Below are 13,255 nucleotides of genomic sequence, written 5' to 3'. Positions count from 1 at the left end.
GGTTTCGAATATATGGGAGTAGAAGAAGATAAACTTCTGATTCAGTACCCATTTCGTGTTATTAGGTGTGGTCCGAAAATATATCTTAGACACACCCAAAAAATTTAATAGCTTCCTTGGTGGTTGGGTGGTGATCGCCTATGTAGAGATATTGTAAATGCGGGTTTTGCCTACATAAAATCTCGACTAAAATGGGGGGGGGCGGGGGGCGGAGGGGGGGTTAGTTAGAAAAGAGGGATTCAGGCGGATTTTGAAAAAACCTTGATCTTTAAGACAACTCATGAGATTTAATCTTGATTTCAAGTCCACCTTGAAATCAACTTTGAATTCAAAAAACAGTTCTTGCATATTCTGGGGACAACCTCGATTTCAAGAAAATTCGAATTTTTCACCGGTGAATAATAATTCACAATGTCTCACTCGTGAGGTCTGAAGAGGATGTGAATATTATCATCTCGAATGATCCTCATGTCACGCCATCGGAGTGTCGGAGGGCGTTGATTGTTCGTGTGCAGATTTTCAAATATCAATGTTGTATCTTCTCGCAAAAATGTTGTGGCGTGCCTTGATTTGTTCTTCTGTTAAAATCGCGCCTCTGTAAATGAGAAGTTATTTCATTAATAAGTCACGCTTTCCAGCCCACGGTTAATGATGATGAGCTGAGCATCCGAGAGGATGAAGATATGACATTCAACATTCCCTGAACCCTATGCTTTCCTGTTAATTCCGAGCTCAACTTCTTTTTTATTCACCAATTTCAATCCACTTCCATGAAGATCCTTGTCTCTCATACTCCTGAGATCGATAAAAAGAGCGAATCTGTTTCTAGCGTAAAAGTCTGTTGCATTTATCGCGCTGTTTTCCTTACCAAATCTTCTGAAGACACTGATGCCCTCATTGATGATTGTGTCTAATCCCTTATCTGCTGAGATTGTCTTGAGTGACGTGCTCACGCATGAATCTCTTTCCGATTTTTGTGGTTAGACAAGGCCTCATCAGCGAGTTCTTGACTACGAATGACTTCATACTCAAGCTAATTTTATTCAATTCATAGGCAAGCTGCGTCTTGTCAGATCCTATTAGAACATTACTGGCAGGTGCAAGCCTGAGCTCGAAAAAAAGTTCACCAGAAAGAGCTCTTGGGAAGAATCCATGATCCTTCAGAATCTCACGATGGAATTCAATATTTGTTCTGATAAACGATTGAGCTTATTCTCATTGTCAACTCCTGATTTCTTCTTATCTTCAGCATTGCATCTGATCTTTCAAAGATCAAGAGACTGAATAACTTCTCTGAACATGTTCGCCCTCTCATCCTCAGTCAAGGAGGAGTCCTTATAGAGCTTGCATAGATCATAAACATCATTGTTCTGTGCGATTATTTCTGCGAATTTCACAGTCAATCTGTCAACAAGAGCTCTTGAAACATTGTTCACGATATAACTGTTTGCGTGACCACTAACTGCTGAGTCAAAGATAGGTTGAAAAGGTCCTGGCACGAGGACATCTCTGTTATTATGCTTTGGAACTGGGACTCTAAGGACTTCAGCTGAAGATGCCCTATTAGGGTTAAATGTTACTCTGTGAATTGCGCGGTCAGCCTTGAGGGTGTTTGACGTCTTTTTTATTTCAAAATTTGGGTTGGTTTTTTTCACTGACTTTCATTTTGAAATAATAGATATTTTACTTAAGAATGGATGAGTTTGGAGATACTGATCCTCTTTTAGAGCACAGTGACGGTGATGATGATGATGAGAGGTCCGACCCCAAGTTGTTTCCCTGGCGGTCTGCTGTCGAACAGGTCTCCCCTTGTGTTTCTTGATCGTTAGTATCCATGCTTCACAAATTTCGATTCCATTATCCTTGTTGATGTTATCAGGGAGAAGTCTCATGTGAATAGCTTCCTTGACTCTTCTGGTGTACCAGTGTGAGTCTCGATCAATAAATTTCCAAGTTGTTGGCGCGCGCAGAAACGGCGGAGGTCTGGGTACAGGCTAAACGTATATCCCTCTCGTGTTCTTTTCTCCTCACTTGCTTAGGTCTTCCCATTTCACCAATGTTTTGCCGCATTCACAGGGAATCGTGTAAACCACACTGTCCTACCTAGCTGGATTTACAATGTCCTTTGATCGTACTAAATGTAATTGGCGTCTCGGACTTGAAGACTGCGCAGATGCCTTGCTGTTTTAGGCAACGGCGAAGAGGCTCTGATACACCTTTTACATAGGGCAAAACGCTGAAGACTTGAACTACGTCACAGGCCCTCGGCTTAGGGAGGAGTTTCTTGTTTTCGTAATGTTCTGTACAAAGGAGGGAAAACCGTTAGAAACAAGAACTGATGATAAATGTCTCTGTTCCTTGATGACTGATGATTTTTTCGCGAGACACTTCGCCCGGTCATGCAAACACTTAACAATACCGCGTATTTCTTATTGAGGGTGGTGTGAATCATGCGCTAAGTACTGATTTGTGTGAGTTGGTTTTCTGTAGACACTGTTGGTCAGGCGTCTGTATGGTTCCCTCGTAACTCACGATTCGAGAAAGACAATCTTGTTGTCTTTCTCAGTTTCCATGGTGAATCGGATGGTAGGTTGTTGGCTGTTGAGATGCTGTAAGAGACAGCCGAGATAACTGCGATCTAGGATGGTGATGGTTTCATCAACGTAGTGCTTCCAGATCTTCGGTTTCTGTGTTGTGGATTCTATTGCTTGTTCTTCAAATACCTCCATGTAGAGGTTTGCAATAACTGCCGAAATCGGGCTCTGCGCCCATACTTCAGGTCAATATCCGGTAAAAGAGGTTATTGCTCATCGTGGTGGCAAGTAATAATAAACTGTTTAATAGTTTGTCTCTCGATGTAGTCACTTGAGATGTAGATGGCGACATTTCGATCGCCGTGATACAAATGGTAACGCGTGAGCAGTCAACCCCATCGCCTGATGAAGACCAGCAGGAAGCAGCCGAAACGTCGCGATCTACACCTCAAGCGATTACAACGTGAGACAAACGATTATTAAAATCAAGGTTTTTTCCAAATACGTCAGAATCCCCATTTTCTGTGTACGGGGGAGGGGGGGGAAGGGGGGGGGGAAGTGCTTATTTAAAGAAAGGCGCTTAATCGAGAGGGGCGCTTATTCAGTTTTTTTTTTCAACGTTATTGTAACTTTATATGGCTAAGTCTTAAATAGAAATACAACAAGAAGTATGCCACATAATCTACGAAGACGTTATGTCGATATCAACATCTTTCAAGGGGAAAGACTTATTTGCTTAAAAAAAGATGACAGATGATAATGTAACTGGAACTTACAAATTGAAGCAGTTTAAAGCCTGTTGGTCACATTTTGATTGAGCTATAATTCTTCATCAACTGTTTTATCTAAACGCATACCAATAACTTTATAAACGTAGAAGTTACTGATCCTCGAGAATGGTCTGGTTGTGCCTGGGAAGTTAAGACCATTTACTAAGAGCGGAGCAATAGAAAAAAATTCAAGCGCATAGATAATGCAAATAGACGAACTCTGGAAGAACACGGATATAGGGATAACTGGAGTGTAAAAGACACTATTATTCTTACTGTTACCGCTTTAAATGCGGGTTAAAAATAAATAAATTGGCAATAGAAAAAGCCTTTTTTTTTTGTATCCCTACTAATTAAGAAAGTGAGGAGGGGAGTGGGAGGGGCACATATTTGAGGGTAGGGGTCTTATTTGACATTTTGGCCCAAGAGTGGAGGCTTATTCGGGGGAGGGCTCTTACGCAAGAAAATATGGTACTTGAAAAATTCCAAAGAGTGTTGATCAAACATTACACCTTTGTAATCTTTAGTTCCTTTAATTACAAGGGAACTCGTGGGAGATGGTATTACCATGATCCTTAGAAACTGCCACAAATGTGTTTAAATTCGTTTTCAGGGAAAGAAAGTAGTGAAAAGATCTTTCTTTGAAAAGCTATAAGCTTTGTTTGAGTCCTTGTCAATTCCACACACTTTTGGTCCGTTCAGCTCATCACAAGATGGATTTTGAAAACGGAACAACATTCATTTCCTTTAAATAAATATGCTAATGTGGACAGTTTCAAACTGAAAATTGGAGTTTTCTGTCGGCCACATTTATCTAGATTTGAAGACGTGTTTTCTCGGTAACTGTTCGTTGGAAATTTGATTTCTCAAGGAAATAATATCACCTTCTCACTAAAAAAATTGAAATTACCCCAATAATTCTTTAATTTCAATCGTTTTTTATTACCAGTTTTTCTTTTTTGTTATCGGTAAGAATGATTGATTTGGTAACGCAACAGTCGGCGAATTACTTAATTTATTCCTTACCTAAACATGGAACGATTCGACACCCTACAATCCTTTTTTTTAATTACTTTCTTTATTACTTTTTGTTTCCATGGAGATTGTCATGAATCCTCAGGCTGTTCTATTGCTCACACTGGTAGCCGTTCCATGCACATCTGCGAGTATGTTACCCCGTTTTTTTGTATGTTAAATTACTACTTTAATCATTTCCAAGGAAATAAGTTTTTTAAGAAAACACAGTCTAACGGTGATGTTCTGCTTGGCTAAGGCATCATTAAACATAAAAGTCTCACTCCTGTTAGCGGCAAATTGACAGAACGCAAGCATTACAGTATACCACGGGGGATAGCTTTATTTAAAAACGTCATGGAAAATACATGTAGGTCAGTACATAAAGGGAAAAACATTTTGCAATAACGCAAAGTCAGGAGTATGATGTCATTAAGAACATATATCCGGCAAAGCCCACTCTAAACTTTCGTTGGAGCCTTCGAGAGAAAAGAAAGAAAACCATGGAAAACTATATCTCAATAAGAAGTTTATTTTATGAGAATTTAGTAAAATTAAAAGAATAAAAAGAAAAAAATCAACGAACGCCACTCCGTCGAAGTTAAAAAGTTAACAAACGTGATCTCTAATGAAATGTAACTGCACAGTTTCAATCACAAAAAAAAAACATAGAAATAAAAACTTTAAAAGTAAGCTGCGAACTGCCCTTTCATATCACAAGATTCTCAATACTAACAGCGCGAGCGTGAGGTGAGACGCAACCTTCACAGTCAATGTGATTGTGTAAAGACATATAGTTAGTGTAAACAATTGGTCACGATTCGTGTGATTCTTTTGATCATCTAGTAACTTGTAAAGACCATCAGTTTGCTTGTGCAAATCAAAAAAAGTGTATCCATGCGTCTCAACGCTGCGACACCCGCTGGGACTGTAGCGATAGATCAGACGAAGATTGCAGTGAGTATTGTACATTTTTCTTTTTACATTTGTTGTGGGCTGAGCCTATCACACTCCTAAAGTAATTTCAAAATAAGTTATTATTACAAATGATTTTCTGAAAAAAAAAAAAAAAAAAAAAAAGAGAGAGAGAGAGAGAGAGAGAGAGAGAGAGAGAGAGACAAAAGAATTGTTTACCGAGAAACCCACATTTACAATAACATCTCCAGAACAGAGAAATATAAATATAAACTTTGACGCACGTTACATGCAATGAATTTTGCATCCGTCCATCTTTGGATAGAGAGCTTCGATGTTATGGACAAGATTCTTGTGATGGCTACAATCACTTTAACAACGAATGAAGTAAACCGAAATTTGTTGAATGAGGCAGTATTAATTTATGTGATGTATTGAGCTATTTCATCGTTGATGTATTACTTTGAAATTAATAATTTTAGAAATCATCCATTGACATTGCCTTAATCGACTATCAAAATTAATCATAATACTAGTAGACCATTTCAATAAGTTTTCGTTTTCTTTCATGTTTCACCTGGACGAATCAGTTAACCGTAAGTACTTTAAATTCAGATTGTGATCTATTTACGTGTCATCTCAATATGTACTGATACAATGACAGCATGAACCAACTGTCGTATAAGTGGTTTTTAGTCTTTTTAAGTGCTTCACATGTAGCCATCAGGGACAATTAAACATGACTGAAGTATGAAAAAGGGTTTTTTTTAGAGGAATAATGAAAAAGAATGAGGCATCATCATCATCATCAGGTCGAGTTTGCTCGGTATTCCATGACACGCTCCCTCCACCTTTCTCTGTCTTCCATTGCAATTGCTAGTTGTTCAATTCTGCATCCTGTGTCATCCATCAATTGGTCAATGTAGGTCTTTTTTTGGGCGTCTTCTCGGCTGATGTCCATTTCTTGGCTTCCAGAGTGATGCCTCACCTGCTAGTTCTTGTTTACTGTGGCATAACAAAAGAAAATTTAGCTGCTGTCCTCCTGCTTGATAGGGAGGATAAAAACAAGAAAATTAAATCCAACTAGTTTTTCTTCAATTTCATTTTTTTTTATCATTATTTCCTTTGCCTTATTCAAGAAAGCTGATCGAAATTCATGGAAACTCTTTTGAAAGTAGTGTGGTGTCCCTTCCTTTTTCCTTATCAACCCTCTTTTAATTCCCAAATGCCCTTTTTTAAACTTCTTGCCTTTTCCTAACAAATGTTATGATTGTAAGCCCTTAAACCTACGTAAAAGTTCATCCATTATTAAACAAAAAAAAAATAGAAAATAAAAAAAAGAGGCAAGGCTAAGGGTAAGCAGCAGCCTTCTACTTTCTGAAGACAATGTGGGTTAAATTTTACAAGGTGGCACCGCTGTAACAACAGTAATTTGATAACAATAAACAGATATGTCGTAGAATAGGCTATTAGTAGTGGTAAATAACACTTCAAAGGGGAATATAATTGTTTGTCTCACGATGTGGTCACTTCGGTGTGGATCGCGACGTTGTGACTGCATTTTGCCAGTTTTCTTCAGGAGATGAGGTCGATTGAGTACGCTTCACCTATGTGCTGTTGACCGCAGCAAAACTATTTAACGGATAAAAAACTCAGTAGCCTCTATCCGAAACAATATGATAATCTATTTGTCCCTGGACATCGTTGTTCTTAGAATCTCACATTTTTCGAACTTTGCTTTCAGAAATCTGTTTATTCTCGAACAAACCATGTCCGCGGACTAATATCCAAGACTATTTTAGCACCAAAAGGAGGCTAATGGTTATTAATAATTGGAGAGTCAAACTGAACGTTGCATTGTGCACCACCATGTCTTGACTTTCAGTTTTTGGTTCTTCATTTCCTTTGTCTTACGAGCAGAGGCTCAATGTTGCATGTCTTTCAATAAGCAATCATTGGGTGAGCTTGAGCAGGATAAAATAAATTATGAAAACGAAAACCCGTCGAGGTCTGAGTTATTAACACAGACACAAGGTTTGATGATTTATGATCTCATGCGAAAACCAAATAACCCATTTCAGAATCGTTGAGTGCCTGCATCGAATTCTCGCGTGAGAGCGAGGCTAGGTGCTCACTTAGCGGCGCGAAAATATAAGTGTTCTTTAGAATTTCTAGAAGTTGTAACGCAAAAAATAAGAAAAAAAATGACTAAGCACAATATGGTTTGTTGCTCAGAAGCTTTGTATCGGTAAAGTAATCGTAACCTGGAAGACCTGTCTTTCTTCGATTTCCTATGGACAAACGATTTTCTGTGTTTTTTAAGTTGAAATTCTGCCGTAGAGCTAATAGCAAGTTAGAAGAAGAGCAAAGAGAGGAAATAACTGGCGAGGAACATAACTTAAGGAATTATAACGAGTACTCTGCTGATGACTCTCACTGAAAACACTCAACGGTTGACGTGTCTTAAACGGTTATGCAACACCAGCAACATTTCAAATCTACGAAAAAACTGAAAAAAGAATGAAAGTTGAGATAAAGGTACTGAAAAACCATCCTGGCCGAAAGGTCCTATGTCAAATAAAAAAAAAATTAACAAAAATGTAAAGCACAGCCATTGGTAAACTATGCCAGCTGGTCTCATGAGCAGATCAAGCTCTGACGAAATTTGACAGTTTTGAAGTTTTAAGCGGATGCAAAAATCGAGACAAAAATTCGTCATGACACAATTTGTCCTTTGATTTTTTCAAGAGAATTCTGGTTTTGTCTGCTATTTCAGATAGCCCAGATAGGCACTTACGAACCAATTTTTAGTTAAATAATAGCCTTCACTCTCGAGAAATTGCAAATATATTACTCATGTGATACGAATGCAACTTAAATTCCGAAAACTTAAAAAACATCTCCAGTCAGTCTAACTTTCTTTTACTGCCTCACATTTTCCCTTGTGCTGTGGCTGTGAACAAGCTCTTTCATCGCATTTCTAATGCTTCTTAAAGTGTTCAGAACATACCACTAACTGTTATATCTTTTTCCATATCGTGGTCAAACTGACCGTAACGAAACAAAATTAACTTGTAATCGAGGATTTCGCTGGATAGCTGGTAGTACTTCAAATAACTCGATACGTCGTCCCAGGAGAGAAATCAGGGCTTAAATATCCAAAGCCACCCCAATCTTTGCTTTCTACGAATCAAGTAAACCTTTTTAAAAGTTAAAATTCTCATTAAAATGTAATTCAGTCCATTTTAATAACTTTCGATTCTAATTTGTTACACTAACGGCCATATGGCAAGGGGAAAGATTTGCACAATCACGTCACGCAATATATCAAGCTGGGTTTGTCCAGTTGATTTTGATGGTCGCAGAGAAATGTCGAGTTTCTCGCTCAAAAACGTTGCGGTCCATAAGAGCGTAACATCATTAGTGATGGAACAAATCTGCGGAAAGGAGGGTTAGTTCATCGGGTTCCGTATACTAAATCTCGGGAGAAAACTGCAGGAATTATTTCAGAGTGTATGCGTGTTGTTTTGTAAATATAAACACTGCAACCTATTTTAACTCGTTTTTGTGTCCTTTCAAGCCGCGCGATATGTCTGTTATGGCCAGAGTGCCAATTTTATTCTTTAATTTTGATCTTCTCCACGCTGTGCACAGTTCATGGCCTGATATTTCAACGTATATTATCGGGAAGGCGCCTTCCGATCACCTTTGTCTACTTTGTATGTCGCGCAAGCGCGCAAGCGTTATGACCGATCACGTTTACGCAACGTTTTAGGACAGCTCGGCATCTAATCTCCATTCAGTTGCTGTGAAAACCTAAAATCCTCAACGTAGAAGATAAACGAACGAAGTTTGAACTGTCAAAAGGAGATCTTGGTCAATTCCAAGAATCATGCAAATGATCTTTGACACGAGCGCAATAGCTCTTATCGGAGTTGAGCACGCCACCCAAACAATCCAGCGGTATTCTTGTGAGTAAACATCAAAGCGAGGCTATCGGGTCAACATCGATCAGATTGGTGTGAGAAAGTGAGGAAAACTTATGGAGTGTTCCACAAATCTTCCACAAGCGGCCTTTTTTTCCGCTGAGGAGAAAGTGCAGTTGATAAGTGGTAATTGCCCACGGCATATTACTAAAGAAAGACTCAAAGAATGGTTGTCATTCCGCAAAGGGACGGCTAAAGATGGTAGTGCACGGTCTGAAGCAACGAAGGCTGAGTTATCTCAAAGGTACACAGATTGCAATATTTTTTGTCCCTTATGATTATTGCCATTGCTTGAAGGGAATATCGAAGCATAAGTTCTATATCGATTTGTTTTACCTGCCGCAGGGTCATCAGTTATATAAAAAATGGTTGGGAGAATAATTTTACGGAGAAGTGGCAACACTTGGCGGCAAGTAAACCACTGGAGCAAACGGCGACCGTCAATTGTGATTTCCCTGGATCTGCACAATGGGTTTCGCTGGTTGACGCGAAGGACGATGTCCCTTCATTTAATATTCAGAACATCGTGTCTTACTTTATTGAAAGAAAAGCTAACGACAATGAATCCAACAAAGATTTCAAGAATGTCAGTAGCAAAGCTTTCGGTTTGTTTCGACATGGTCATATCCAAAAACTGTCACCATACAGGGTTGAAACAAATGAAATCCCCCCTTTTGGTACAATACCAACCAAGGCTTTCAGGGTGTTACTTTTTTTGTATATAGAAAATGTTACTTGTTGAGCCTCTGGGTTGTTTGGCTTTTCGATGTATATCTCTGTAGCATCAATTAATAGAGTAGTTGTTGAATACTTTTTGCAAAAAACATTCAGGCAGGTGTAATTTAACAATCTCTTTGGAAGGAAATACATCAAGTTCTTTGAATCTGAAATAAATAAACTTGATCCAGGTATTAATAATTTGGGAAACCACACTTTGGGAAACTCCAACTTGGAGATTGAATCTGAGTGATAAGTCTTCTTCAAGCAACCCCACTTTCAAATGACAAAGTACCAGAAAAAATTCATTTTCGATATTCAAAGCCCTACTTGGCCCAGGTTTATATTTGTGCTTGATTTCTCTTAAATTTTCCGTGTTTTGGTAGTCCAAGCTGTCTCCCTCCCCAGAAAGTCAAGAACCATTGAAAACACTTCATAGTTTTCAAATCCAGTGTAAAATCTTAATAATTTATCATTTTCCTTTACAGTTTCGATGCTGAAGGCTTTCTTCTTGATTAATAATTCCAGCTCCTTTCTGGCACTTCTTTCTTCTTCAAGTTGATTCTCCAGCTCTTGTATTTTTTTGTTCAGTTCGCGCTCCTTAGTTTGCCATTTCTCAAGTAAACATGAGATTTCGTCATTCTTTAACTGAAGTTGATGTTCCCAGTTTTCATCTACAATTTGAAATAAACCTTCACTTTCGAGATGTTCAGTTTCCATACCATCTGAAACAGATTTAAAATCGGTGTTTTCAATGTTTATCGGTTCGGGGGCTGAATGCTGCTGCGATTTCTCTATTTTTGTTTTCTTTGTGTTCATCGTTGCTCGATCAGCGGGCTCTTTCCTCTTTGGTTTTTCAACAGTAAATATAAACTTTGTCGGTAAGGAATCTGGCTTCAAGCGAATTCTTTGTCCTCCCATTGGTTTTATGAAGCAATTAGCTTCAAAATGCTGACTACAGACATAAGAGTTTTTGTTTACCGGAGTGTTCTCTCGGCGCAGTTTCACGAGCCATTGTGCCAGCAAATTCTTGTTTGATGCTATGATAAGTCCTTGCATTCCGCTTTGGAACTTCGGTTTTGAATCCCAAAACCTATGCAATATTTCACCATGGATAAAGAAACTAAAAACTCGAGAAAATATTATGTAAATACCAAGCTACTACTAATTTCCCTCTCTGCTTCCTTGTACTTTAGAGCGAGCTAGACCCGATAGCCTCGTTTTGGCGTAAGCTCATCCGGAGACCGCTGATTTCGCGTGCTCAATTCCGATAAGAGCTATTGAGCAAACACATGGATTTGCGCTGTTTTTAAGAAGTTGGTGGATGGAAGCTAGAGATATACACCCGCGAGTTTGAGGCAATCCGTGACCTCATTGGTGTATAAACTATGCACTGATATGCTTTTTCGGCCCGATTAACGCCTGCATTTTGAGAATTCTTTCGTACAAAGTAATGAATTTTTGATATGCAAATTAAGGTCGAAGAGCAGGGTCTCCTCTGATCACGCTGGCATGAAAAATGTTTCAGCTGAAGTTTCCATATTTTGTTTGTGAACTAACTGAATACACCTTGTAACTTGCAGCAAGATAGAATTCCGTGAGCTACATTATTGCAGTCGCTGCGCGCTAGACAAAATCTTTGAAATTGATACTTTCGAGCGCTGTTCACAGGGGTGGCCTGGCCAAAAATGATTTTTGGTTTGTGGCAACGCAAAAAAAGAGAATTGGAAAACAACTAAAATATTTTTGAAACATGGGTCCTAAACCCTTTTCATGGGCAAAAAATAAAAGAAAACTTTTTTCCGACGGGAAGTCGAGAGGACCGCTCTTTGCGAGAGTGGCACTTAAATGTTCTGAGGTTCTCGACTGAGTGGTCATCTTTCCCAACTAAGTTGTCATACAAATGTGAACTCTGGTATTTTGAAAAATTTTTGAGACCAAGAACCCAAAAAAAAAAAGGGATGAGGAGGTTGCCCCTCGTTTGTGTGGAGCTTTTTCTCTAACTTCCACTCAAAAGATTCCACGACCTCTTCGATTTTTTACACATTTTTACACAACTTTAAAACTTTCAGCCCTTCTCTCTTCTCTTATCACTCATCTGAATTCCCCGATCGGAAAGATATTTTCTCAGTTTATCTACCGTAATCGCGGAGAAGTTCGAAGTTTCTCCGGACGGTATTGCTATGTTCACCAAGCCTCTTTGGGATGTGATAAATTCGGTACCAGTTACACGCCCTTAACAATTCGGAAATGAGTTATTTAATAATTGCTGTATTACATGCATTTTTCGGATCAATATTTGTTTCTGGGCAACCGAGCTCGATATCGTACTCGATTATCATTCCGGATCACTCACGGTTTCTGGGAAACCACTCGATTTTTGGATCACTAACGGTTTCTGGGAAACCACTCGATTTTTAATCGTCACTATTTATGAGTCACTCGATAAACGATTTTCAACGAGACTCGTTTGTTCGAGAGAATCGAAGCGAGTCAAAGCGAGGCTCGTTTCACGAAACGAGACTCGTTTGACACAACGAGACTCATTTGACGAAACGAGACTCGTTTGAAGAAACGAGACTCGTTTGACGAAACGAGACTCGTTTGACGAAACGAGATTTGTTCGGCAAACGTCGGCTCTCGGCGCATGCGTAGATGTCTAATTTTTTTTTTTCCCAAGGTTGTTGTAGGGTCGGAAGGTTATCGCTGAGATATTCGTACAATTTTCTATGTCTTGGTATGGTAAACGGGTAGGGAAGGCCTTAACCAATATTATTATATGGCTGGCAGCATATATTTCAGCACATAGAAAAAAGCATTGAATATATGTATCGAATAAAGTTCAAAGCTTCCAGGCCCAATGCTAAAGTTATTTCATTCCTCCACAACGAGGGATGGCAGAAATTATAACCATCTCAAAGATATAAATTTTGAAAAATAAAGGTCAAATGTTCCTGAAACTTCATGTGTCATAATGCAAGGAATATTTTATCATACTGTGCTGTTTTAGTTTTTTTTCTCTTTAATGAAGACTGTATTCATAGGATATTCGATTTTAAAGACATGAAGGATAATTTCTTTCTTAAAATGAGTTTTTCCTCGTAAACCATCTTTTTATCTCAGGGATATAATCAAAATAAATACAGATTAAAATGAGAAATCTAACTTCGCTACAAAAAATTTTCCAGATTATTACAGAGATGAGATTGCTTCGGTTGGTCTTGGATCACCAATCTTTCTATCACGACGCAGAAAAAAGGATAGTTTTAGAAAGAGAGCTTTGATTTATAAAATGATTTTGTTAGAGTTTTTAAGAAAC

The 13,255-nt window shown here is 38.6% G+C and overlaps 1 protein-coding gene and 1 pseudogene across 1 annotated transcript; one reads left to right on the top strand and one right to left on the bottom strand.

The window, feature by feature from the left end:
• Positions 1-212: 212 nt before the first annotated feature.
• On the bottom strand, positions 213-1,836 carry LOC149045213 (uncharacterized; annotated as a pseudogene).
• A 7,138-nt stretch (positions 1,837-8,974) lies between these two features.
• On the top strand, positions 8,975-9,961 carry LOC149045212 (uncharacterized). The gene is made up of 2 exons (XM_089205865.1): positions 8,975-9,463; positions 9,565-9,961. The coding sequence occupies exons 1-2, from the start codon at positions 9,276-9,278 to the stop codon at positions 9,959-9,961; spliced, it is 585 nt and encodes a 194-aa protein (XP_089061991.1). The 5' UTR covers positions 8,975-9,275.
• Positions 9,962-13,255: the final 3,294 nt, after the last annotated feature.

Source organism: Pocillopora damicornis, chromosome 5 (assembly GCF_964200805.1).
Source record: "Pocillopora damicornis chromosome 5, jaPocDami1.2, whole genome shotgun sequence".
Lineage (NCBI taxonomy): Eukaryota > Metazoa > Cnidaria > Anthozoa > Scleractinia > Pocilloporidae > Pocillopora > Pocillopora damicornis.
This window is presented reverse-complemented; position numbering and strand designations above follow the sequence as displayed.

What these genes read in the sequence shown, in the direction of transcription:
- LOC149045212 (XM_089205865.1), top strand. Translation starts at nt 9,276, where the DNA reads ATGGAGTGTTCCACAAATCTTCCACAAGCGGCCTTTTTTTCCGCTGAG. An exon ending in AAGGCTGAGTTATCTCAAAG is followed by an intron (nt 9,464 to 9,564) that starts GTACACAGATTG and finishes TACCTGCCGCAG; the next exon opens with GGTCATCAGTTATATAAAAA.